Genomic DNA, 23,702 nt, shown 5'->3' on the forward strand with positions numbered 1-23,702 from the left:
CTATGCATTAGTTTGAGGCTTACACAGACCGCTGCAATTGGCATCCTCAAGGCCACTGCTGACGAGGTCCTTAAACACATTTGCTTCGTTTGAAATGGCCCGTCAGTTAATGAGAAACAATTAGCAACTTGCCCTCTCTATTTCGCTCATCTGCTCAAGCTTGCGCGCAAACTCCTCCTCAAGAGCTCCAATTTGCAGCTGCAGTTCTTGTGCTTTAGCTAGAGACCTGAGAATCGGATTAGGCACTCGAAATTCTTGGAAAGAATGAAGCTACGTAAAATAGGTAAGAGCCAATCAACTGCGCGTTTCAGGCACTTGACACATTTTTCCCTCGCCAGATTATTCGCGCTGTAATGAACGGGAGGCCAAGAGGCATTGCAAGCACAGCTTTCATTGGCAAATTCACACTTGAGTAGTCACTTGTCATGGTATGAAAAGTTGTAGATAAGCAACAAACACGGCGTATATGACGTCCACTGATAAGGAAATATTTATTCCGGATCATTCATTTAGTCAACTCCTTTTGGCCTGCCTGCGTACGCGTTCTTGCCGCAGAGTTCATTGATTTTTTCTTTCAGTTGCTCTTGTGTTTCTTCTAATTTGGCGTTCACTCTGTCGGCTTCATCTTGTAGCTTCTGAATCACCTTTTCGCACACTTTGCCGAGCTTCAAGCTGCAGACGTAGGTCACGGCGCTGCACACCCTGGCCCATGTTTCCTCCGATTCATTTTCGCTTTTCTTTTCGGCCTCAAATTCAATGAAGCTGAAATCTATACAACGAGAACGGTCCACTTCCAAGAGGCCTTTGTGTGAGAATATCTCGGCGCAAGCGACTAACTGAAAATTGGGCAAAAAACAGCAGAAGAAACAAGGAAGGAGCACATACTGACACATTACAGACACTCTCTTGCATGCAATTGACAGGAAAATCGACAAATGCCTCCAGTACAATTACCATGCAGCCTACTTCGTGCACGCAGTCAATACAAAGGCTCTGAACTATTTCTCACGTGGGATGCCATCACGGAGACAAAAGAGCGAAGCTGAGAGTCGCGCTGCTGCGCGTGTTCTGCCATTTCCTGAACGCCTCGCAGCTTCTCTTGGAGCCCTGCGGCAATGGATAACAAGTCAGATGAATTCTTCTGCATGTTGAATCGAAAAAGTGAACAAAATGTTTATCTACTTGATATCACAGCTGAGGTAGCTCTCTACGTCCTGATTAGTCTATATGCACACGGCCCACAAGTGAGCAAGAAGTGCTGAGAATGCGCCCACTTTCATTCGCAGCCCTCATCGAATTGACGTCTGCATTAAGTAGGTCATTCTGCGGACAAAAATCGAAGATAAGAACAAGCACAAGCAAACGAAACTATGGGGAAGAAAACCACGTGAGAGATAGCAGAAACCTAGCCTGAGGGAGCAGCAAGTAACACATACACTCGCAAATGGCTCACGTTTTGTCTCAGTGTCTGTATTTCTGTCTCGAAGTGGGCCTGAAGATCGCAGATTTCTTGTTCCTTGTGTTGCAGCGTCTCAGTCGCTTCTTCAGCCATGCGCTGGTGGGCGGCCATGGATTGCTGAAGCTCTCGCAGCTGTGCAGATACCTGAAGCAAACAGTAAATGGATGCGCAACAAATACAAAAACAGATAAAAAATAATTCAACTGTGTGGGGGGAAAAAGAAAGAGCGCACTAGACAACCACTGAGGAACTACGGCGGTATAGTGGCTCGGTGAATTTACAAGGGAACATTTACGGAAACAAACGAATTTCATTGCACTGCACTTTCTCAGAAAAGTGCACAATGCTCAAAGTAGTACCAGAGGATGCACATTTGCCATCTTACACTTTTCTCATTCTCGCGGGACAAGAGAAGATCTTGTCGCAAGTCTTCCAATTCGCCTTGTAGAAGGACGGAGCTGCTCGCCTTTGACTTTTCTTCTGCCACCTTAAACCGCAAGAGCACGAACGCAGCTTTGGACTCCTAGCCTCAAAGTCTCAACACTCAGCATCCCAGGCCCTTCAAACGCTTCTGCGTTCCTCCCATTACCTGTTCCTCTCGCATCTTGATGGTCTCTTCCTTCAATTTCAGCGTCTGTTTGAGGCTGAGACATCGGTATTAAAAAGGAACAGAGCAAGGGAGAACATTTGTGAAGCGAGCCACAGCAGAAGGGCATGAAGCTGCTTGTGCATTGGAAAAGGTCTATGTGCATTTACGGGTACATTGTTCTTAGCGATGTTGTGCTTAAGGTAGATTCCGATGTTTGAGACAGCCACACTGATTTTTAAAACGGCTATCACCTGCGGATCTCGAGCTCGAAATCGCTTTGGCCTTCTCGTAGTTTCTGCAGTTCAATTTCCGCCCTGCGATGTAAAAGGAAAGTGCGCCTTCTGTTGCTCTATGTGTTTATGTGCTGTGTACGATTGGCCAAAGGCGTATTTTTTCTCTTCTTTTTGAGTCTGCTTACTGCTGCTGTGCAGCAAATAGACGAAGGCTTTCGTTCTCTCGGCTGCACACAGAGACAGGCAAAAACCGTCGCAGTGCGGTTTACCACCATATCGTGATGCGCCTTCACTTTAGTGCCGAGTCATCAAATAACTAGGCCTTTGCAATAGTTAGCTAAATATGCTTTACGTTTTGGCTTGGATGTAGCAGAAGTTGACTGGAAGCTTAAGGGGAAACCACACGAGAAGATAAAACGCACTCCAACAGCTTCTGCTGCAAGTCTTCCAGCTTATCCTGGCGCTGCGATATTTCCTTCGAAGCCCTGCAAAAATGGATAGTTTAGCCCAGCAACATGGCTAATTCCACGCCTGTTCCTTTGATTATGCAAGACCAGTTGGCTTCACAAAAACCGAGACAATCATCGATCCGTAACAAAACGACATCAATGGCCACATCCCTTCTGCATCCATTTTACTCACTTGTCAAGCTCAGCCTGAAGAGTTGTAATGTACAGTTGCGCATTGGTTTGATCGTCCTTTGCTCTGCGAAAACACAATCCGCAGCGACTGCATTGACCACGTGTGCAGAGCAACAACCGCAATGAGTTTGTTCAAGCAAATGTAGACTATCTCGTTTAAATACTTTCAAGTAATTTGATCAGTTGGCTTGCTGATTTCTCTCCCTTGGATTTGGGCTATATGAGAAAGCTATTGTAAAAGGAACAGAACTTTTCCCTTGTACACCAAAGAAGCCTGGGACGTGAAACCAGTGAACAGCGTTGAGCCCGTTAAAATTGCTCCGAAATAGACCAATTTACACTATTCAAAAGTGTAATCAGCTTCTTTTGCAGTAACTCAGTCGGTTAAGGGATAGCAATCTAACAAGCAAAGTTACTTGGCCTAATGAGCATACTCGTCTAATTCGCGCCTCAATCTTTGCTCGGTGCGCTTCAAAGCAGATAGCTCTGCTGTATGTTCGCCACATGCTTTTTCATACTGCTGAAGCTGCTGCTTTATCGAGTGTATAGATGCTTTCTCTGCAATCAGAAAAACATTATCGAAGGCGCAAACAGAATGGCGGGAAAAAAAACACAATGATGGGCACTATAGTGCGTAGCAATGTAGTGGATATAGTATTTACGTGGCGATGCGCACAGGCTCACGTGCACGGTGCTACTACTGACTTTTTCTTATAAAAACGCGGTAAAAAGGCTCTAAAATGTATTCAAATCAATGGGCACAAGGAAAGACGTAGACTCCAGGCATAAAGTAGGAAGGAACAAACTAAAAGTCACCACATGCTCCCATAGTGGCGGCGAGTGGCGACGACAAACAGACAGAACGGAAAGCACGTACAGAACAACGGAAAAAGAGAAGAACAAACGAGTAGTGATTCTTACCGGCTTGGACAGCTAGCCGCTCCTCCTCTGAGTCGTCTATCTTTTTGACCAGAGCTTTACGCTCCTCTTCATGTGTCAGCCTAGCTTGCTGCAACCTGCGTCGGGCCAAGCCAAATCCAAATGCAAGCAGACATTTCAGAAGACTTGGCGTCACTCAAAAACCGGGGAAATGCGTTGTCATTCCCCGCTTTCAATATTCGCTGTTCGTAAAGACATTCATTCGTCGTTCTTCATGCACTGCAGTAGATTAACTGACTCTGCTTGTGCAGCTGCTGCTACTTCTTCGTTTTTCTTCGCAAGCGCCGCCGCCTCCTCTGCTTCTGTTTGCAGTTTGGCATATGAATTCTGCCATTCACTAATTGCTGCATCCGCTTGTTTGCAAAGATCCTCCTAAGAGGGGGTCATGGGATGCACATGGATCGCAGAGGGCAGGGCAATAGCAGGGTCCAAAACAAAAGAAAGACATCAGATTCGAAGTTACATGAGCTTGGACCAGTAAGTGGAATGTGACTGGATAACGGGTTAAGTTTCTATAAAATGAAGTGTGCGAGTAGGATAAAACGTAGCGGCACTGCTGCTAGAACTCGTACCTTTTCAGTAGATTCCTTCGTCAGTGCTTTTCTCAGCTTGTCCAGCTCAGAACGCAGCAGACCCTTGAAGCACAATGATTCACTGACGAAAGGTGAAAAATGTGGGCATAAAATTAGAATGGGACCACGATAATGAAGAAAAAGGTATGCAGCAGGGACAGTTCCCAATTAATCATATATGAAATGAACACCCGAATGAAGCTATTCTAATTTGAGCTCCGTTTGCCCAGGAGTCGTAGTGTTTATCGTGGGAGTGCTTCTATGTGCTCATAAACAAAACTTTGAGGGCACTCTTGCACGTGAAATCACTCCGTGCCTTACGTAGGCGTATACCGTTTGTATGGCAATAAGAGTAAATGCAAGTGAGAACACTGTGTGTACAACAAGCATATATGGTAAAGAATGAGTTATACCCTTCTATCTACACGTCTACAGAGGCTCGCATATCTTCCCTAGGTTTTAAGCTCATGAGTAAGTTGGGGAATACAGATTTGATCTGATTTACTTACGGCGTCTTTCCTTTCAGCCTCCAACCTGCAGGACAAAAAAATGCAAGAAAAGATCAGCCGCTTAGACAGTGAGCATGCAGTCACTGCATCCACCTTACTTCTGGCTCAGTCTACCATATAAACTACGAACTCTATATTTTCAAACTTGCAGCGTAAATTTTGAAGCTCTATGCCCTATTTCGCTACTCACTGATGAATGTACGCGTGTGCTTCCTGCAGCTGCTGATGCATTTGCTGCCTGCGCGTTTCAGTTAGATGCAATTTCTGTTGCAACAAACAAATTGAAACAAAGGCAAGCAAGACCGAACAACAAACGCTTTGGCAGAACGAAATTAGAAGGCAAATATGTACAAGAACAAGATAGAGAAGGAGCCAAAATGAGAGGAACAAAGGAGTAGAAGAGAAGCGAAAACAGGCACGGGAGCGCAGTACGGAAGAGCCGGGAGACAAAGGGCCGAGCAAAGCAAGGCAAGAGTCAAGGGAAAAATTGCACAAAAGAGATAAACAGGCGCTGCTACCTCTTGTCCATGTTACTTTTTGAGCAAATGCGACTTCGCGAAGCACAGCTAGCACCAACAAAAGAATGAAAGCACGAACACGCACGACAGTAGCATACTCAAGTCTTGTCTTGTCTTCAAGCCTATGAGGTGGACTGTTAAGTGTGGAAAAAAGCATGTAAAGGAAAGATACGGATACAAAACTTAGATTAAATACGCCGACCAGAGAAACACAGAGACTTACCTCTAGCATCTGTTTAAGGTCTCTGTGATTTTGTGACGCCTCCTCCTCCAGCTCTGTCTTCAGTCGGTCAATTTGCTTCTTCTGTCGAGAAACCTGGTCCTCCAGTCCCTCCACAGTTTGGTTTCTCTTTAGCTATACGAAATAAAAAAAACAGCCGAGGAAAGTTGCATGCAATGGTGTCAGAGACAGGCCCAGGAAAATAGATTAAAATGTAAGTACAGCAAAAAAACAGAAGATCACTTTTGGTGTTCATGTGTGTAGCTTCCTGCTCTTGCATACGGGAAGTGCCCTTTAATGCATTTTGAAGTGTCGACATGCACATTGGAGCGCGTCGCGTGAGTCATTGCACACATTTTGTTGCCTTGGGAAATCCTGATTCAACCAAGTGCTTGATTGTTAAAAACTAAAAGCATGTGAGCTTGCATGCAACGATGCGTTCAAGCACATTCATTAGCATTACATTTTCATTGGATAGAGATACCTGCGAGCAAATGCGCGCGCTTGCGTGCACCCCATATCCACGCACATGTGCTTGCATGTATGTGCATTCTCACGGCTTCAGCTTTTGCGTCTTCCAAGTTCGACTTCAGGCTTCTGATTTCTTTCATGAGTTGGAGCTTCTCCTGCTCCGTGTCAGCGCTGTCCTTTCTGGCCCTAAATTATACGGTGCAAGATATGGAAACAGCAATGTATACGGAATAAAACTGAAAGAAAATATAGGGGATGGCAAAGAAGAACAGCGATACAAAATGAAAATGGAGAAGGGAAATAACTGCACTTGAGCCAGAGCGAAAATAATAAAAGTGGGCTTCTGCACTCTCCGGTATATCAAAAGAGCTATGACGCACAGTTTCGCGCAAAAATATGCATGCACATTTAGCAGCTTGCCTGTGAGGCTTGCGTGCTGCAGTGTGCAGTGTACAGAAGCAGATAGGACACACGACAGCGGTAAGAGGAAGAATAAGAGGGATAGACGTGCAGGTACACGACGCAAGCAGCAGTGACCAATTGTTATCAAAGCTGCGCACCAATACAGACTACTTGAGGGAGTTACAAACAAGGAGAAAATGGAAGATGCCATAACAACAGCAACGGCAGTTACAGTTATCTGGACCGTGCAATAAACTTACAAGCTTAGAGCCCTTCTCAGCTCTGCTGCTTCCTTCTGTGCTGCTAACTCTCCTGCAATTGCCGTCTCTCTCCCGGCCAAAAGCATGGGCAGTTCATTTAGTCTGAACGATTGCAGCTGCGACTCCAGCGCGCTGCTGCTGCAGCTGCTGCTTCTGTTACTAGTTGGTGCTGTGCTTTCCAGACGCAGGCGCGACGCCTGCCGCTGTAGCTCTAGGCCCAGCGCCAGCGCTGCCACTTCGCTGCCTGAAGGCAGGGGACCTCGTGAGCCATCTGCTTCTCCAGGACCCGCACTACGACCCACGAGCCTCCGTTCGCTCCCAAATTGTTGTTGAAGCTCGTGCTCTGCTGCCCAAGGTAAAACACCATGGCTGGGGTAGCCGCTGTGGGGGTAGAGAGGGGACACCGGCTGGAGTGGCTGTTGAGATGATGGGGCAGCCGGGCGCAAATCGGGGAATGTGGAGGGAATAGATAGCGTTTCTGCAGCAGCAGGCAAGAGATGCGGCTGGTGAAGCGGCGGTTCTTGATGGCGTTGATGCTGCAAGTGGTGCTGTTGCTGCAGTTGGCTTTGTTGCTGCAGTTGGTGGTGTTGCTGCAGCTGCTGTGGGTGGTCATGCATGGGAGTCATGTGAAGTTGCTGTTGGATCGGAGAAAGCATGTGCTGCTGCTGAGGCTGGTGCTGCTGTAGTTGCAGCTGCTGCAGTTGTATCTGTTGCTGTTGCTGCTGTAGATGTGCTTGATGATGCATCTGCTGTTGTTGCTGGAGCTGCAATTCATTGTGCTTGATTTGTTGGTCTCCGTCTCTGAGTGGAGTGAGCAAACTAGGTGATTTTGCTTCGCACGCGGGGCTCCAAGGTGTATGCGGGCTTCCTACATTCTCCAAGCGCTCGGCGTTCGATGGACTGCCCCCCAAGGGCATCCCTGTGGCTGAAAAGCCAAACTCAGGTGTGGACTGATGGCTCGAAGCATTGTGAAGAGGGCTCAAGGTGTCTGTGTCTGCTGCTGCATTTGTTGTTGTGCTCGCAGAGAAGATCTCGTCATCCGTAACAGCTGTACCTGCTCGACAAGTGCGTGAACACAAGAGGCTCCCGATACTCCCGCTGCTGTTGCAGCAAACGCCCACATCTGCGGTTTTCCCTTCTCTCTCTGCTGCTTGCTCTGCAGCAGCCACGTTTGTTGGCGAGTGTCTTCCTGCTGGGGCTGCTGCTGCAGCGGAAAGAGTCAGGGGGTTTTGTCGAACTTTGGTCTTCACCGTGGCTGCTGCTGCAGCGGCTGTTCCTCCTGCCTTCCTCAGACACGGCTGCTGTTGCACTGCAGCAGCGACGCGAGCCTTAGACTCTACGGGGCTCAGGGAACGGGTTCTGCTGCTAATAGCATTTTGTGCTCCTTTGGCCTGGCGAGAAGGTGGTAGGGAACGAGTCCTGTTCTTTAGCTGGGGAGAGGCCCCTGACTCGCTGCGTCGGGGGCTCTTGGTGGATTCTGCCTGAAAGAGAAAGCAAGGCGAATTCGTGAAAAAGCACATATTATCAAAGGCTGCTGCTTACTGGCTTTAAATACTGCTTAGCGCTCTGCTGCGCATGTACACTGCAGAGAGGACGTGCCGGGCCTGGTATTCAATTACTTGTACTGAAAAGCTTTCAACTACTTCCGAGAAGGACACTCTCTTCCTTCTGTCTACAATGTCTCGTTGCAGTGCGTCATCAGTTGCAGTTGTCTCCGCATATGCGTCTTGGTCAATAGCTTGCACGCATTCACCCCGATTCTTGTCCCCTTGTTCCTCCTCTTGCTGCTGCTCCTGTACCTGTTGCTCCTGCTGCTCTGTCTCCATGTAGGAAGACCCAGGCGCAACTCCCATGAGCAGCTCGCCCGCAGCAGCAATCAGTGTCACGCCTGCTGCAGGCAGTACAACACCTGCACTTAGTGTCTGCGACAGAGAACCCAAGGGCCGCATCCAAAGGCTGTCTTCTGCGGTCAGTCCGTACACCGCATCGCCTACTGCTAGCTGCACGAAGTCGTTGCGTTCCAGTGGCACCGGGAGGTTGCCCTCAGCACCCCCCCATATGAAGAAATCGCCTCCAGCTGTGGCGGCCACTGAGGCATCCGACGCTAGCACCAGCACAGTGCGCTGGCCCCCAAGCTCAGAGACCTGCAGTTCCACATGCCATGTCAAGTGCACAGAAGGCCCAGAATAATAGAGGCCGAGGACGTTGCATAGTAAGAGTGTAGGGCACTGCCGATTTTCTTTTTGGTCATGCGGTGGGCTTTCTCATACGGATAAAGACAAAAAGAACTAGGGATGACAAGCAGCGGAAATCATGCCTTCGTGGCTTACCACTTGAGGTGTCCAGCGGTCATCGTTGTGGCCTAACCCGAGCTGTCCGAGATTGTTCCGTCCCCATGAGTACGTACACCCTAGATCTGAAGCCATGAACCGCACACACAGAAAACGTTTCGACCGTATATCTATGTATAAGCCTGCATTATCGTGGCTGCTGCTGCGCAAATCTGTGTCCTCCCGTTTCGTCTCCCCGCCTGTTCTTTTTGCTTATTAAAGACTGCTTCTGCTTTGGCTTTGTTGCCCTCTATCGCTTGGTTTGCCGCCTGCTGACCAGTGACTGCGATTGCATGGTGCCTTCCCGCAGCTACGAGCCCAATTTTTCTGTCATGAAATTTAACTTTCGTCGGAGTCCAACGAGCTGCAGAGGAACTCTTCACATCAGCCACCGCAATGATCTCAGCGGCACCAACAGTCACTGCAATTGCTCTTAAGGCAGTGTAGTAGGCTTACTTACTCGAGACAGCATCTGTTCCTAAGACTCCGTAGCTCCCATCACCGAATGAGTAAAGCTGCCCATCATCTGAGGACAGAGAAGCGAAGACAGAAAATAAATGGCTCCGATCGCTGCTGCTGACACTGCTGCCTCTGCTGGGGCTGGTGCAGTTGCTTGCACTTGTGCAAGCAACTACATCAGCGGTTTTTCTTAAAGCAGCTTCTGCTGCTTTAAGAAAAACCCAATGCAAGTAATTCACCTGTGAGTATGAGAGTGAAGTTGGCGCCGCATGCTGCTTGTCTCGCCTGCCTCGGGAACAGCACCTCATCAGGTCCCCTGCAAAGGCAGCAAGATACCCATTATAAACTATCTATTCTATAGAGGCGTAGGGTATAGATTATGCATAGTGCTACGCTAAGGAGAAGGATTGCCGTACCCGTGTTGCTGCCCGTCTGTGACCTTGCCGCTTCCTCTTTGGCCTCGGTCCCCTCTGCCGTACGTGAAGACACGACCTTCAGCTAAGGAAACCAAAACTCACATAAGCAAAAACTGTCGACAATTACAGCTCTTCCTCTGTTTTTGTCGTTGCTTTCCTCCGTCTTTGCATGTGGGCCCAAACATAAGAGCAGCTACTTATTTCAGCATCAACGGAACCCTCTAGTGCTCATGCCCAAGGCGGGAATCTCTAAATTTATTTGCACCCTGAGAAGTGTAGATTTAGTAGTAAGCCCTCGGTTCAGAAGCTTCAAGACAGGGCACACACCTGTAATGCATGCGAGGTGACTCTCCCCACAAGCCACATCAACGACAGTCATTTTGTCTAAGTTGCGGCCCTCCAACAGCTGAGGGCTGCATGCATGCATACTGCCGCATTGACCCCAGTTCCAGCAGTACAGGCGGCCGTCATCTGCAAAATCCGCATGCATCGGTAAGGTTCTGGACCTAGCGCTGGAACTGTAATGGCTGGTGCTGATGATATGGCTGGCGCTCTCATAGTGGCTACTGTAGTCTTTGCTGCTGCTGTTGATCATGCTGCAGTTTTGTTGCATTTTCACCTGCGATGAATGCAGCTAGACTCGTGCCACATGCAAGTTTCGCAATTCCCAAGTACGAGCGAAATCGCTGGGGACCCATCAGCGCACAGCGCTTTTCTCGGAACTGTTGAATGGACCAGAAACATACCCAACTCCCATCTTCAACAGCAGCTTCTGTAAAAAGAGTCCAGCCAACGACGGTCAAGCAAGAACTAGGAAACATAACAGCCGTCGTAACGTAAAGAGAGAGACTATGTGCTGCCTGCCGGTGTCTGCTGTTAAGTGTCCAATCAAATGCCGGCTAGAATTTGCCTACCATCGCAGTTGCGCACTTCTTCTTCCTTAGGGCCATGCTGCTCTGTGGGTTGTGATACTGCAACAGCTGTGCCGGCTGCTCCGCCAGCGGTTTGTTGAAAGCTGTGTTGATAAGGACTGCCGCCCCAGTGCCAAGAAGCCGGTACCAGGGGCCCCCTGAGGCCCATTTCGGTGCCGGCCATTTGTTGAAGATATCTGTACCAGGGCGAGACTCAATGTATTGGAATATTCAATGTTATCGTCACCGTCCACTCAAACACACACGCAGAAAAAGCGGCGTGAGCTGCTCGTGAGACGGCTGTAAAAATCATTCCCCTTTTCTCCCACACAAAAATGAAGCCTGCTTTAAATAGAGGAAGGAAACTCCTTGGGGATCAAGAAAAGGCCGGCAGATATGAGGACACCAGGAATAGTGAGTGGCTGGCATGGAGAACCCGGTCAGACTGCAGTGTCTGTGGCATCCCCAAGCGCTGACCTACAGGATTCAGACAACAAATTTTGTGAAATCTGGCATTAAAACAATAGTTGAAGCTACGGAATTGAGGGAAAAACCGTGATAAACGAACAGCCGCTATTGCCGATGGCCTCGGACGACCAGGGGCCCCAAGGACAACTCTGTGGCCTCCGGGCGATAAGAAGAAACTACCCCATTACTCATTTTTCCAGTGTTAACTAGCATGATTAAAAATGTCACGTTAAATACTGCAGCAATGATGCCGTCTGTTGTTCAATTCTCAAGGAGTTACTCTTGATCTGTGTGGATGGTCCACCTGAACGCTCGCATTTGCGTCCAGTGTTCAGCCATGTCTGCCCTTCACAACGGGGCTTTTCCTCTCCATTAAGCAGGAGAATAGGCAGTAATTGCGTGCGCATATGTAGACGCAGCCTCAGGGCACCATGTTGTGGCAAAAAAGAGATAAACCGCGTGCGGAGCTGGGCCACGCAGTGCGACCTGTCGGCCGCCGCCGCGTCCTACTCATTTATTTGCTTAATAAGCTACACCACCACCTTTCCATACTTAGTGCTAAGTCTTGAAGCAAATGAAGGAAAATTCCAGCATCGTAGACCTCGGAACTGCTACTACCTCCAGCACTCGACCCAAAAACCTGAAACCACGAAGCCCTGAGAGCCCTACCCCCCAACCGTGACATGCACGAGTAATAATTCATGAGTTTCTTTCTATTGCCCTCTAATGTGAATACAATAGCCCAAGTAAGTAGACACCATGGCCTCAACTTTTGTTTAAAAGGGAAGTAAAGGTGCTCAGGGCCCTACCCTGTAGATAATACTTCGTAGAACAGCTAGCTGCGCCTGTTACTTTAACGCCGAGTCTGCCTCGCAGATTGGCTGATACGTGGCGGGTGTGGCGATTGTTATAGCTACTCCTCTCCTGGCGCTGTGAAGTGCAAACGACAGGCCCACCCACCCGTACCTCTCAGACCAGACTACGGCGACGGAAAAATGCAGAGAATATTGAACCTGAAATGCCACCTCCTTACATGCTCTCAAGATGAGCTGTCGCTGCCGCATTAAGTACAACTCGGCTTTGGCCGTGTGGGGGCTTCTTCATTACTCAATTTTAGATATGATGAACCGATAAAAGCCGCGAACCTGGCTACTACTGGATACTTGGCATCCCAACACAGATACTTGACGTCCCAACACAGAGCTGTGAAGGGAACGGCAGGAAAGCCCGGCTCCCCAATATTCGTGTGTGTGTTTGTGCGTCTCAACTCTGACAATAAGAGATATGCTTTCCCGCTCACTAAGCTTCGAACCAACCCCGAATTCGCGTTCTTCCTACACGTTGATGCCTCCCATAGATGTAGCGGAATACGTTGCTCTATTGCGATAGGCAGCTCACAACAGCGGGAGCCTAACTTAATACTGTCACACAAATAAAACCTACAACAGCTAACCAATGAAAGGACTGACTACAAAGAACCATTAGTCCGGTGCAGTAAGACGTGAAACTCACAACGTCACTGCTTCTAATCTCTGCTGCCTGTGTGAGCTGTGCTGCCCCGAGTGGGCCTGTGCATCAAGCAGGAGACGCCTAGCCTTCGAAAATTTCACTGATGCATCCAATCAATCACCACATGAAGCACTACTGAAGAGGGTAATGCGCGTTTTTCTGTTCATAGCTTGCCTTGTTGCGCAGCGATCTTCGAAAGGAAGCGACACGACGGGAAAATCTGTATTGCGCACAACTGATGCAATAGTTCATGCGCAAATGATCGCAAAGTGCAGTGAGCAGCTCTTGCTTAAGTGCTACAGCGAAATTTTTCACGTGAGCACCCAGCAACTGAATCCCCACCCCGTCACTTGCAAAACACAGAGACCGAGCCATATTCAGGAGCCCTAAGAATACCATGGAAGTTGGTCATTCGTCGCGAACTCTCCCACGTGGTCTGGTGTGCACCGTCACCTCCCTGCTGCATCTACGGCCTCACTTTGTCGAGGCATTCCCAGTCTAGAATTGAGTTTCCACGAATGACTACCATTCCCAGCTCGTTCCTTTCCACCTGCTTGGAGCCAGGCCTTCCCCTTAGCTCCAGTGCGTTGTCCAAAACAACATTCATGAAAGTATCGTACCCCCGCATCACGCCCACGACGCGCCGGCCCCCGCTGAGGTGAACTGCGGAAATACAGAGAAAAAGAGAAAAATAGCACTCAAACACCTCTATATTAAACATGGAGGCAGAACGTGCGACATGATATGGGTTCCTCTATGGTAGCTTATGCAGAACTAGATAGCGCGAGGGTTACCATATTTGTGTTTGCCGTACCATCCAAGCGCTTCTCCATGAAGCGGCGAAGGTCCGCAGGAGGTCCAGCCTTGCCGATGACGGACGGCATCTTTGATAATTTGAGGAAAATAGCTTAAAGTGTTTGTGGTGCCCTCCTCTTGCTAGCTTTGCTGCAACAGCTCCTGCTCCGCGCGCTTCCGTGTACGGGCAAAAGCGTCTTATCCTGTTCTGCGAACGTTAAATTCTCTTTCCTTCCCTCCCTGCTAAACAAAACGAAGAGCAGAAACTGCGGGAGGAAGCAAGAAAGAGGAAGCTGCCCACTTTCCCACAGCGAAGCTCAGGGTGACGCGCACCAGTTTCCCACAACGGGGTCGAGGAGGACACGCTCCCAAGAGTCCTACGTTCGGCCGCAGGGCAGTCCGGAAGCAGTGGTAAAATACGGCGTAAACCTTGGGCAAGTAAACCGGACAAAAATGAATTGGTCAGAGGCCGCAAGTGACGCAGGGTAAAGGCATGACAAGCAAAGGCCCCGTCCTTTTTTGTCTGCATGCGAGAGCGCGCATGGTGAGAGACTGGACGTGGGGAAAGTTGCTCGGTGCATTCTAAATTTCTTTCCCCCCATTTTCTAACTTGCTGCATATTGCTTATTTAGCGAGGGAGAAGACGGGTGTGCCGCAAATGTTTTCGTCTTCTCTACAACGCACTCCCGCGCTGGTTGAGCAGATCCTGCCCTCCTCTACGCTTCCCGCGCTTGCGTCGCTGAACAAACGGAATAATATTCATCGTTTCTTCAGCTTTCTTCTTGACGCAAACTAGAGGCCGCCCCCTCTGCAGCTCGCGGCGCCCTAGCGCGCTGCGAGCTGCAAACTCCTGAACTGGAAACGCGGTAATCCCCAGGTCCTTCATTTCTTGTTTGTTACGGGGCTTATCTTTGCTTTATTTACGGTCTTAGCTCGCTGCATATCTGCTTTCAATTCTCCGGGGCCTCCTTTGCCCCCAATAGGCCTTGCCTGTTTTAGGCTTCGTCATTGCCGTTCGCCTGCTGCTCAATTTGGAGTAACACAATGGCGACACTCTCTCTGGCCACGCCGTATTCCCCATGCCCGTATAAGCGGGTTGGGGCGATTCAATTCGGAGTGCTGAGTGCCGAGCAGATTCAGCGTATGTCTGTATGCGAAATAACGAGCGCGGAGCTCTATGAACAGGGGCTGCCGAAGGCAAACGGTCTAAATGACCTCCGTCTGGGCACCTTGGATTATCGGCTGAAATGTCAAACCTGCTTCATGGACGTCAAGAACTGCCCAGGCCACTTTGGCCATCTCAACCTCGTCAAGCCCGTATACCACTACGGCTTCATAGGAGCAGTTTTGCGCGTCCTCCGTTGCGTCTGCTGCTCATGCGGTCGCCTTCTTGTCTCCCGCAACGATCCCAGACTTCAGGCAGCAGCACAAGTAAAGGCTCCTGCGAAACGGCTGAAGCGGCTGGTCGACCTATGCGCGGGGAGGAGGAGGTGTGACATGGAAGATGATATGTCGGAGGAGTCTGCGGGCGTGGGTGGTGGCTGCGGCTGTCTGCAGCCGCGGTACTTTAAAGAGGGGCCTAACCTGATGGTGGCATTCCCAGAGAAGAAGGGGGGTGCGGAAGGAGACGAAGAGGCCCCTGAGGACCTGCGACGTGTGCTGGTCCCTGAGGAGGCACTTGCTATCATTAAGAGGGTGCCCGAACAAGACATACGTTTGCTGGGCTTCGACCCTGAGAGAGCTCATCCGGCGTCCTTTATTCTCAGCACTTTACCCATTCCCCCACCGGCAGTCCGCCCCAGTGTGCAGAACGGGAACACTAGGAGCGAAGATGACTTGACGCTGAAACTTGTAGACATTGTCAAGACAAACGCTTCGCTCAAAAGACAGGGAGACTCAGTGCCTTCGGCTGTTCTGCAGGAAATGAACCTCCTGCTGCAGTACCACGTTACCACCTTTTTCGATAATGACATTCCTGGGGTACCAGTAGCGACTACGCGCTCCAAGAAACCCATCAAGGTGCGAACATGAGCTACCAGTACGCATCATCTCCAGGCTGTCAACAATGAGGCGTGTTGGCTATCTCTATGTCAGATGCTGTTGTTGCGCCATGTTCGCTTTAGGCTCTTCGATCACGACTTAAAGGGAAGGAGGGCCGGTTGAGAGGGAACCTGATGGGCAAGCGCGTCGACTTCTCCGCGAGGACTGTTATTACTGGTGAGCTCAGCCCTTTGATGCCTGAAGAAGAATTTAACTACAGTGATAACATTAGTTGCTTCAGTGGGTGCTGTGAGTAATGTCACTGCCCAGATGGATGGGCTATGGGCTTTTTTCGCGCTTATTTACAGACGGTGTAAAGGACCCGACGATGCGTTTGAGAGTTCCGTGGATGGTTTCCGTGTAGCAGTCAGGGTTCGTTGCTCAGGGGACTGTGAATTTTTCCACTGGGTTGCATTAATTGCTTCACGAGGAATTCGCTTGTTCCCTTCATTCATATTCCTATCCGCCGCTTGCAGTGTTCTTGTTACCTTGGTGTTTTCAGGCGACCCGAATCTACCTATCGACGTGGTGGGTGTGCCCAAGAGCATCGCGATGACCTTAACCTATCCAGAATTTGTAACGCATTTGAACATCAACAAGTTAAAGGAACTGGTGAAGAAGGGGCCATTAGAGTGGCCGGGAGCGAAATATGTCATTAGAGAAGATGGGACGAGGTAGCTTATGCCCACAGCCCTGCTTTGTGCGGTTCGGAATATCTCCCACCGGTCAAACATTATGGCTTCAGGAGTCATGTGTAATCAAGATGTTAACACACACGCCTGGCCGCGTTGTCTTATTTTGTGTGCTACCCTTTCGCTGCCCGGCCATTCTTTCACTGGTTGCCAACGACACTAGAGGTGCACTTTTAGGTTAGACAATTGAATGGTTTCCTTTCCCACAGGTTTGATTTGCGGCATGCAAAGAAAGGAGGGGAGGTGGCGCTCGAAGTTGGGTACCGCGTCGAGCGGCACATGCAAGACGGAGACTACGTGCTATTCAACCGTCAGCCCTCTCTGCACAAGATGTCCATTATGGGACACCGGGTGCGGGTACTGCCGTACTCGACTTTTCGTTTGAACCTTTCGGTCACTTCACCGTACAACGCAGACTTTGATGGGGATGAAATGAATCTGCACTTGGCGCAAAGCGAAGAGACAAGAGCAGAAATAAAGCATCTCATGCTTGTACCCAAACAGATTGTTTCACCCCAAGGAAACAAACCCGTCATGGGAATCGTGCAGGTATGCTTGCGATTTCGGTTTTCCTAGTCCCGGCGTGTAAGCTTCCATGTGATGGTCATTGACGCAGTCAGCATAGATGAGGTGGACTGCGCGTTACCCGTTATTGTTACGGTCGTCTTAATCATTTCGGTTTGTACCCCTCGATTATGCTCAGGATTCCCTATTGGCCGTTAGCAAGTTCACTCGCCGCGATACGTTTTTGACGCGCCCAATGGTGTTCGACTTGCTGCTTCAAATCCCATATTGGGATGGCATTGTCCCTTCCCCGGCAATCCTTTGTCCCGAGCCGCTGTGGACGGGCAAGCAGTTGTTTTCTTTGCTGCTTTGCTTCAACACGAGCACTGGTGGTGGCGGTGCCAATACGAGGATGCGGATCAACATGATTAGGGATGTAGGCGGGCTCGTGGACCGGAAAAAGGAGAACTTGTTTGTTTCAGAACGGGACGAAAGGGTTATTATTCGCCAAGGGGAGCTTCTTGCGGGAAAGATTTGCAAGAAGACCGTGGGGTCTTCCAGCGGCTCCCTTATTCATCTTCTTTGGAACGAAGCGGGGCCCGAGCGTACCAAAGACTTCTTGGGGGCACTTCAGAAACTGGTGAATTTTTGGCTGTTGCACCAGGGATTCACGGTGGGTTGCAGCGATATCATTACTTCCCAGGAGACGTGCAAGAAGGTTGAGGAGATCTTAAAAGAGGCTAAAGACGAAGTGGCTCACTTAACGCGTCTTGCTCACCAGGGGAGGCTGGAAGCTCAACCGGGTAAAAGTCTGCGTGAAAGTTTTGAAGCGCGTGTCAACAAAGAACTCAACGCCGCCAGAGAGAAATCCGGGAAAATCGCATCGGAACAGCTTGATGAATCCAACAACATCATGGCAATGGTACTTCTTAAGCGTCTTTTGTGCCTTCTGTCTAGCTCTGTGGGGACATACGAGGGCCCTTGCAGAGGCTCTAGACCCCCTGTGTTCAAGACTGTCAGTATGTCTTACTACGATAATTTACACTCGGTGCGCGAAACAGTTTTTTACACGCGTTCACAGATTCGTAGTTAGTTGTGTTCCATGCGCTTTCAGGTGTTAGCTGGATCGAAGGGGAGCACGATTAACATATCTCAAATTATGGCATGCGTGGGTCAGCAGAATGTAGAGGGAAAGCGTATTCCCTTCGGCTTCAATAATCGGTCACTGCCGCATTTCAGCAAATTCGATTACTCTCCCGAAAGCAGAGGCTTTGTCGAGCACAGCTATCTCACAGGCCTACTGCCGCAGGAGCTGTTCTTTCACGCTATGGGTGGTAGAGAAGGTATCATTGATACTGCCTGCAAGACGTCAGAAACTGGGTGAGTCTGGATTGATCTATATTGTACCTCATAGGAGGTTTGAAGCTTCGCAGTTGCGCGTGGAAGCGTAGGCCCATCCATGGATATCCAGGTAATCGAGCATCCATGGTTTATGAGTTCCCGCATGTGTCTGACTGTCTGCGTCAGGTACATCCAGCGCCGATTGATGAAAGCAATGGAGGACGTGAAAGTAAGTTACGACAGAACCGTGCGTAACAGCGCTCAGGAGGTTTTACAGTTTCTTTATGGGGAGGATGGCATGAGTGGCGAGTTCGTTGAAGACCAAGTTATAGAGCTGATGCAAATGGATTCGGAGAAGATAAGGCGTGTTTACAAGCATCATTTTGATCAAGAGAGCTACGGAAAGGGATGGATTTTAGACGAGGAGCTGCGCACTCGTTTGTCCGTCGATTTCGCGGCCCAGCAGGTCCTAGAAGATGAGTTTGAGACCATAAAAGAAGATAAGTTACGGCTCTGCAAGACTATTTTCCCAGATGGGGAAGTAAAGCAGCACATTCCAATCAACATTATGAGACTAGTCGAGTTCGCAAAGGCACAGTTCCCAGCCTCTGTCGAGCAGCTGCGGAAGCAGGACCCTGTTGCGATCGCGAAGAGCGTGCAGGAGTTGCTGAACGAGAAACTTGTTGTTGTCAAACAAACGTGCAAGGCGGATACCATCTCAGCGGAGGTGCAGGAGAACGCCACAATCTTTATGAAGGCACACCTGAGGACCGTTCTTAACTCCAGGCGTCTACTTGAAAGGGAACAGCTTGGGGCGAAGGCTGTCCACGTAGGCGAACTTGATATTTGTTTGTGCAGTTCAGTAGACTAGACATGAAGAGTAGGACTGTTTTCATGTGCGTGTGGATACAAGTCCATCTGTGCATGCACACACGCATCTGCGCGTGTAAGTACATGTGTTCAGGTCGCAAGTGTTTCATGTCAGGCATAACGTGCGCTCGTTGTGTGTACTGTTTGTTGTTGCGGTATTAGTGGTTGCTAGGTGAAGTGGAGCGTCAGTTTCACCGTTCTCTGGCTCACGCTGGGGAATGTGTAGGAGCCATTGCTGCTCAGTCTATCGGAGAACCTGCCACGCAAATGACGCTGAACACTTTTCACTTTGCGGGTGTCGGTTCTAAGAACGTAACGCTAGGTGTGCCTCGGCTGAAGGAACTGATAAATGTCGCGAAAACAGTGAAGACGCCTAGTTTGACGGTCTACCTTCTCGACGAAGGCGCCTATGACCAGGAGAGAGCCAAAGACGTGCAGGTGGGGTTTGAACATGGATCCCTTTCATAGTCTTTTCGTGTTTTGTTGCAGTTTATTTTTTCCCATTTTCATACTGCGCGCATCCGCGTTCGTTTAGTGATTCTTGTGCCATTTTCTCCCTTTGTGTTTCACGCCAGACGCACTTGGAGCACACGACGCTGGAAAAGGTATGCACGATGGCGCAAGTCATTTATGACCCTGATCCCACGAAGACGATCGTGCCACAAGACAAGCAGTGGGTGTCAGATTACTACGAGTTCCCGGATGACGAAGAACTACCGCAGAGTCTAGGCAGGTGGTTGTTGAGGGTGCAACTCGATTCGAAGGTGATGATTGACAAGAAGCTTACGATGAAGGAAATAGGTGAAACCATATACAGAGAATTCGACAATGATGAGCTGGATTGCATCTGGACGGATGACAACTCTGACGAACTGGTGTTAAGAATACGCATCAAAAAGCACGGGCAAGAACAAGACCCAAACAGTGACGACCAGTCCTCGGAAATCGAAAATAGGTTCCTCCAGAAACTCATGCTGCACTGTCTCGTTGGCATCACACTAAGGGGGGTCAGCCGCATTACCAAGGTGTACATGCGGGAGGAGGCGAGGACACTGTATAACGAAACAACTGTACGTCGGCAGTAGGCCAGTCGGTTGCACCCGGCGGGCGTACGTACGCATGGTGCTACGAACGGTGCTGAAGTGCTTTTTGAGTGCATATAGGCTGACTACCTTAGACTTTCTAGGCTACGCTGGCATTTTGCATGTGTGCATGCTCGTGGTCTTGTTCTACGATCATGTGAGACCCGTATTTCGGCACAGCCGTTCATTTTGCTTGTTTTCTTGTCAGGGAAAGTTCGAGCGCGTTAACAACTGGGTACTGGACACTGATGGGTGCAACCTGGACGAGGTTCTGACGTGTCCCCGCGTGGACTCAACACGCACGACCAGCAACGACATAACAGAGATCTTCGACGTGCTGGGCATTGAGGCTGTGCGGCGTGCGCTTCTGAGGGAACTGAGGGCTGTCATATCTTTTGACGGGAGCTACGTGAACTACCGTCATCTGGCGATATTGTGCGACACGATGACTCAAAAGGGCTACCTGATGAGTATCACTCGGCACGGAATCAACAGGGTCGAGAAGGGGCCCCTGAAGAAGTGCTCATTCGAGGAAACGGTGGAAATCTTGATGGAGGCGGCAGTGTTTGCAGAAACTGATCACCTGAGAGGAGTGACAGAGAACATCATGCTAGGTCAGCTATGCCCCTTGGGGACAGGAGATGTTGACTTGCTCATAGATGAAGAGAAACTGAAAGACGCACACAGAGCTGTAGAGCCGCAACAAGATTTAGCCCTTGAGGGCTTAGCCTCACCTGGCGGGGCTGACGGCATGTCGCCCGACGGTTCCGGCACGCCGTCTCCGCACAACGTGACTTCGGTCTTTTCGCCAATGCCATTCTCAACTGTGTATTCTTCCTTCGCGCAATCTCCATCGAACCCTCTCTCCCCCACTTCTCCGTCAGCAGCTGATGGTCGCCTCATTGACACCCAGGCACTAGGCGGAAAATTCTCACCGCCTCAGCAGACACCTCGTTCCCCTACATCCCCCATGTCTCCTCTTTCTTGCTTTTCTCCTCGCGAGGCACAGAATCCCATGTCGCCTATCGGCCAGGGTTACTTTTCGCCGGCGTCTCCTGTCGTTGGGGGCGCGATAGAAACGTTCTCCCCGTCTTACTCCCCGTCTTCTCCTCTTCAGAGTCCGTACTACCAACCGAACACCAGGGATGCAGATGGTGCGGGTAACGTAGCATCTCCGTCTTACAGCGCTTCATATTCTCCAACATCCCCAACTTTTTCACCGGCCTACTCACCATCCTCTCCGGCCTCGTACTCGCCCACATCACCTGTCTATTCGGCCATGGGCATGAACCCTACCTCCCCTCTTGTAAGTGCCCCACTAGCTCCCTTTTCTCCCAACCAGAACGTCGCTTCTCCGTCGTATTCGCCCACTTCGCCGGCGTACTCGCCAACGTCTCCTTCTTACTCTCCTACCTCACCTGTCGCGGACCCCGTCTCCCCCACCTCGCCTGCCTACTCACCCACTTCCCCACGCTACTCTCCCACTTCTCCTCGTTATTCTCCAACCTCGCCAGTGTACTCCCCACAGTCGGGGGGATACAGCAACGTCAACTCTCCAGGCAAGGGCAGTTCATTATCTCTCCACTGAATTCTGAAAGCTTCTTGTATTCCGTGTCTATAAAACAGTGTGCGTTAGACGCCTGCAATGTACAACTTCCCAGTTCATCCCTACGTCGACTCGCCTTCGTAAAGCTGCATTTTGATTTACTTATTGGCGTGTCTACGAACGATTGATGCAGCTTACTCAGTGCAGTCGCCACGCTACTCACCTACCTCGCCTGTTGCGTACTCTCCCACGTCTCCGGTGGCCGGAGTTGCGTCTCCTTCTTACGGAGAGGGCGCACAGGAGTACTCGCCGACTTCTCCAGCGTATGAGCCTGCAGGTTTGCACATTTAGCTCGATAATGCAGAGGCTGGCCCAGTTTTGCATTATTTTCGTTGTGCTTCCTAGAACAAATCGGTCAAGAGACGCTGGAGCTAAGAAGACGGCTTTGTTGAGGATCAAGAAGCGAGTTGTGGAAACGAAATGTATTCGTGTTGCGAAATTGTTGGTTCTTCAGATCCTTTTTCTCCGAATCCGTTCGCGACTGAGGTCGCTCAAGACGTGGAAGTCACAGAGGAAAACGCAGAGGGTTCACCTGAAACTGCGTCAGGTGGGGCGGTTTCGTAGGCTCCACATATGTGGAGCCGGTTCCATAAGAGATGTCCAAAGGAGCACAAGTGGCATGCCCAACGTTTCGCTATCCACTGGAACAGTCGGACAGGGGCAGCGTAAAGTGAAGTTGATGGGACTCCTGTGGAAGCTGCTGCCAAATGCCAGCCATTCGTGGGTCGCTGTCGAGGACCACGTGATTTTTTTCAATACTTGAAGGACTCCTTGTTTTTAAGGAGCCCAGCGCGGGTTTCTGCTGTTTTGGCACGCACACTTCTTGCAGGGGCTGTACACAACGTACATGCATCTTGCTTGCAGATAAATATGTAGATACACGTACCGCAGTACAAAGTAATTTTATGCATATGGAGGCACAAGGAAGCATATTTGTCTTCCTTGTACGTGACCGCGCAAGCGCATTAGCTGGCGAACAGGCGAACTTTGCGTGCAAGTTAGTCAATCTGTGCTTAAATAGTTCCCGCGTTACTGTATTTTTACGGAGCAAGAAAACTTCTGTAGCCGCTTCGTCGAAGTGCACGCGCAGTGCACGCGTGCAAATATCACTGTGCTTCCACCTAGCACCTACACAGTCGCGGCCAATGCTCCGTGACTTTTGCACACTGCAGACCACTGGTGCATTCCTAATCCATGCTTTCATTGTATTTAAGTCGTTGTCTACGTATCTCCTGCTCGTTTCACTGGACTCGCCGTGCTAGGGGAGCGCCAAAAGGATTTTGAATAAATTAGTATCAATTCGAAGTGCAGTACAAAAAAAAACAACGTAGCGGCGACAGTGGCTTGTTTCACGTCAGGTGAATGCGCTATTTGGGCTGAAAAGAGATGCACGTGAAAACTTGAGATTCACGGTGCAGAATACGTGCGTGTCCGGAGACGCGCTCGTGCATCCATATGCATTATATATGCGCGTGTGCATGCACGTACGTGAGCACAAATGCACATTGAAACTGGAATATATGCTCATCTGTAAGTAAGCACGGCTACAGACGCACACACGCCGTCGATTATGGAGGCAACTAGGGAACTGCTTCACTGTAGGAGTTGACACTGCACAGCACGCTGACCATCGGTGGGTGTATCGATAAAGTAGGTAATACGTTATTTGGTGCCCATCAACAGAAGCTGCAGCCAACAGCGACTGCTGCAGTCACGAGCAGCTACTCCGGAATCGCGAATTTATGCAGGCGATTCCCCGTGCGCGACTTTGCATTTCTTCGCGTTAATTGCATATATCACTCAGCTTCCCTCGTCTTTTTTCTTAATCAGGGGCAGGCGTACATGTGGGGAGAAAAAGTTGCGGAT

The 23,702-nt window shown here is 49.8% G+C and overlaps 3 protein-coding genes across 3 annotated transcripts; 1 reads left to right on the forward strand and 2 right to left on the reverse strand.

The window, feature by feature from the left end:
- Nucleotides 1-120: 120 nt before the first annotated feature.
- Nucleotides 121-11,113, reverse strand: ETH_00007870 (regulator of chromosome condensation domain-containing protein, putative; the record flags this gene model as incomplete). Its single annotated transcript, XM_013374057.1, has 29 exons — nucleotides 121-226; nucleotides 541-836; nucleotides 1,010-1,107; nucleotides 1,275-1,323; nucleotides 1,454-1,603; nucleotides 1,845-1,946; nucleotides 2,049-2,103; nucleotides 2,300-2,362; nucleotides 2,467-2,508; nucleotides 2,704-2,766; nucleotides 2,924-2,986; nucleotides 3,357-3,480; nucleotides 3,844-3,938; nucleotides 4,100-4,233; nucleotides 4,434-4,496; nucleotides 4,943-4,967; nucleotides 5,133-5,206; nucleotides 5,684-5,815; nucleotides 6,238-6,337; nucleotides 6,814-8,294; nucleotides 8,433-8,957; nucleotides 9,144-9,229; nucleotides 9,421-9,507; nucleotides 9,604-9,669; nucleotides 9,842-9,918; nucleotides 10,019-10,100; nucleotides 10,346-10,489; nucleotides 10,638-10,790; nucleotides 10,933-11,113. 29 exons carry the CDS (start codon nucleotides 11,111-11,113, stop codon nucleotides 121-123), a joined length of 4,716 nt encoding a protein of 1,571 aa, XP_013229511.1.
- Nucleotides 11,114-13,372: 2,259 nt separating this feature from the next.
- Nucleotides 13,373-13,790, reverse strand: ETH_00007875 (small nuclear ribonucleoprotein E/G, putative; the record flags this gene model as incomplete). Its single annotated transcript, XM_013374058.1, has 2 exons — nucleotides 13,373-13,569; nucleotides 13,721-13,790. The coding sequence occupies 2 exons, from the start codon at nucleotides 13,788-13,790 to the stop codon at nucleotides 13,373-13,375; spliced, it is 267 nt and encodes an 88-aa protein (XP_013229512.1).
- Nucleotides 13,791-14,745: 955 nt separating this feature from the next.
- ETH_00007880 (DNA-directed RNA polymerase II largest subunit, putative) lies at nucleotides 14,746-22,400 on the forward strand (the record flags this gene model as incomplete). The annotated part of the gene is made up of 12 exons (XM_013374059.1): nucleotides 14,746-15,720; nucleotides 15,825-15,918; nucleotides 16,244-16,415; nucleotides 16,643-16,982; nucleotides 17,137-17,859; nucleotides 18,052-18,317; nucleotides 18,465-19,107; nucleotides 19,311-19,586; nucleotides 19,724-20,218; nucleotides 20,439-21,798; nucleotides 21,970-22,113; nucleotides 22,291-22,400. The coding sequence occupies 12 exons, from the start codon at nucleotides 14,746-14,748 to the stop codon at nucleotides 22,398-22,400; spliced, it is 5,598 nt and encodes a 1,865-aa protein (XP_013229513.1).
- Nucleotides 22,401-23,702: the final 1,302 nt, after the last annotated feature.

This window comes from Eimeria tenella, genomic scaffold, assembly GCF_000499545.2.
Source record: "Eimeria tenella Houghton genomic scaffold, Eth_scaff19, whole genome shotgun sequence".
NCBI lineage: Eukaryota > Apicomplexa > Conoidasida > Eucoccidiorida > Eimeriidae > Eimeria > Eimeria tenella.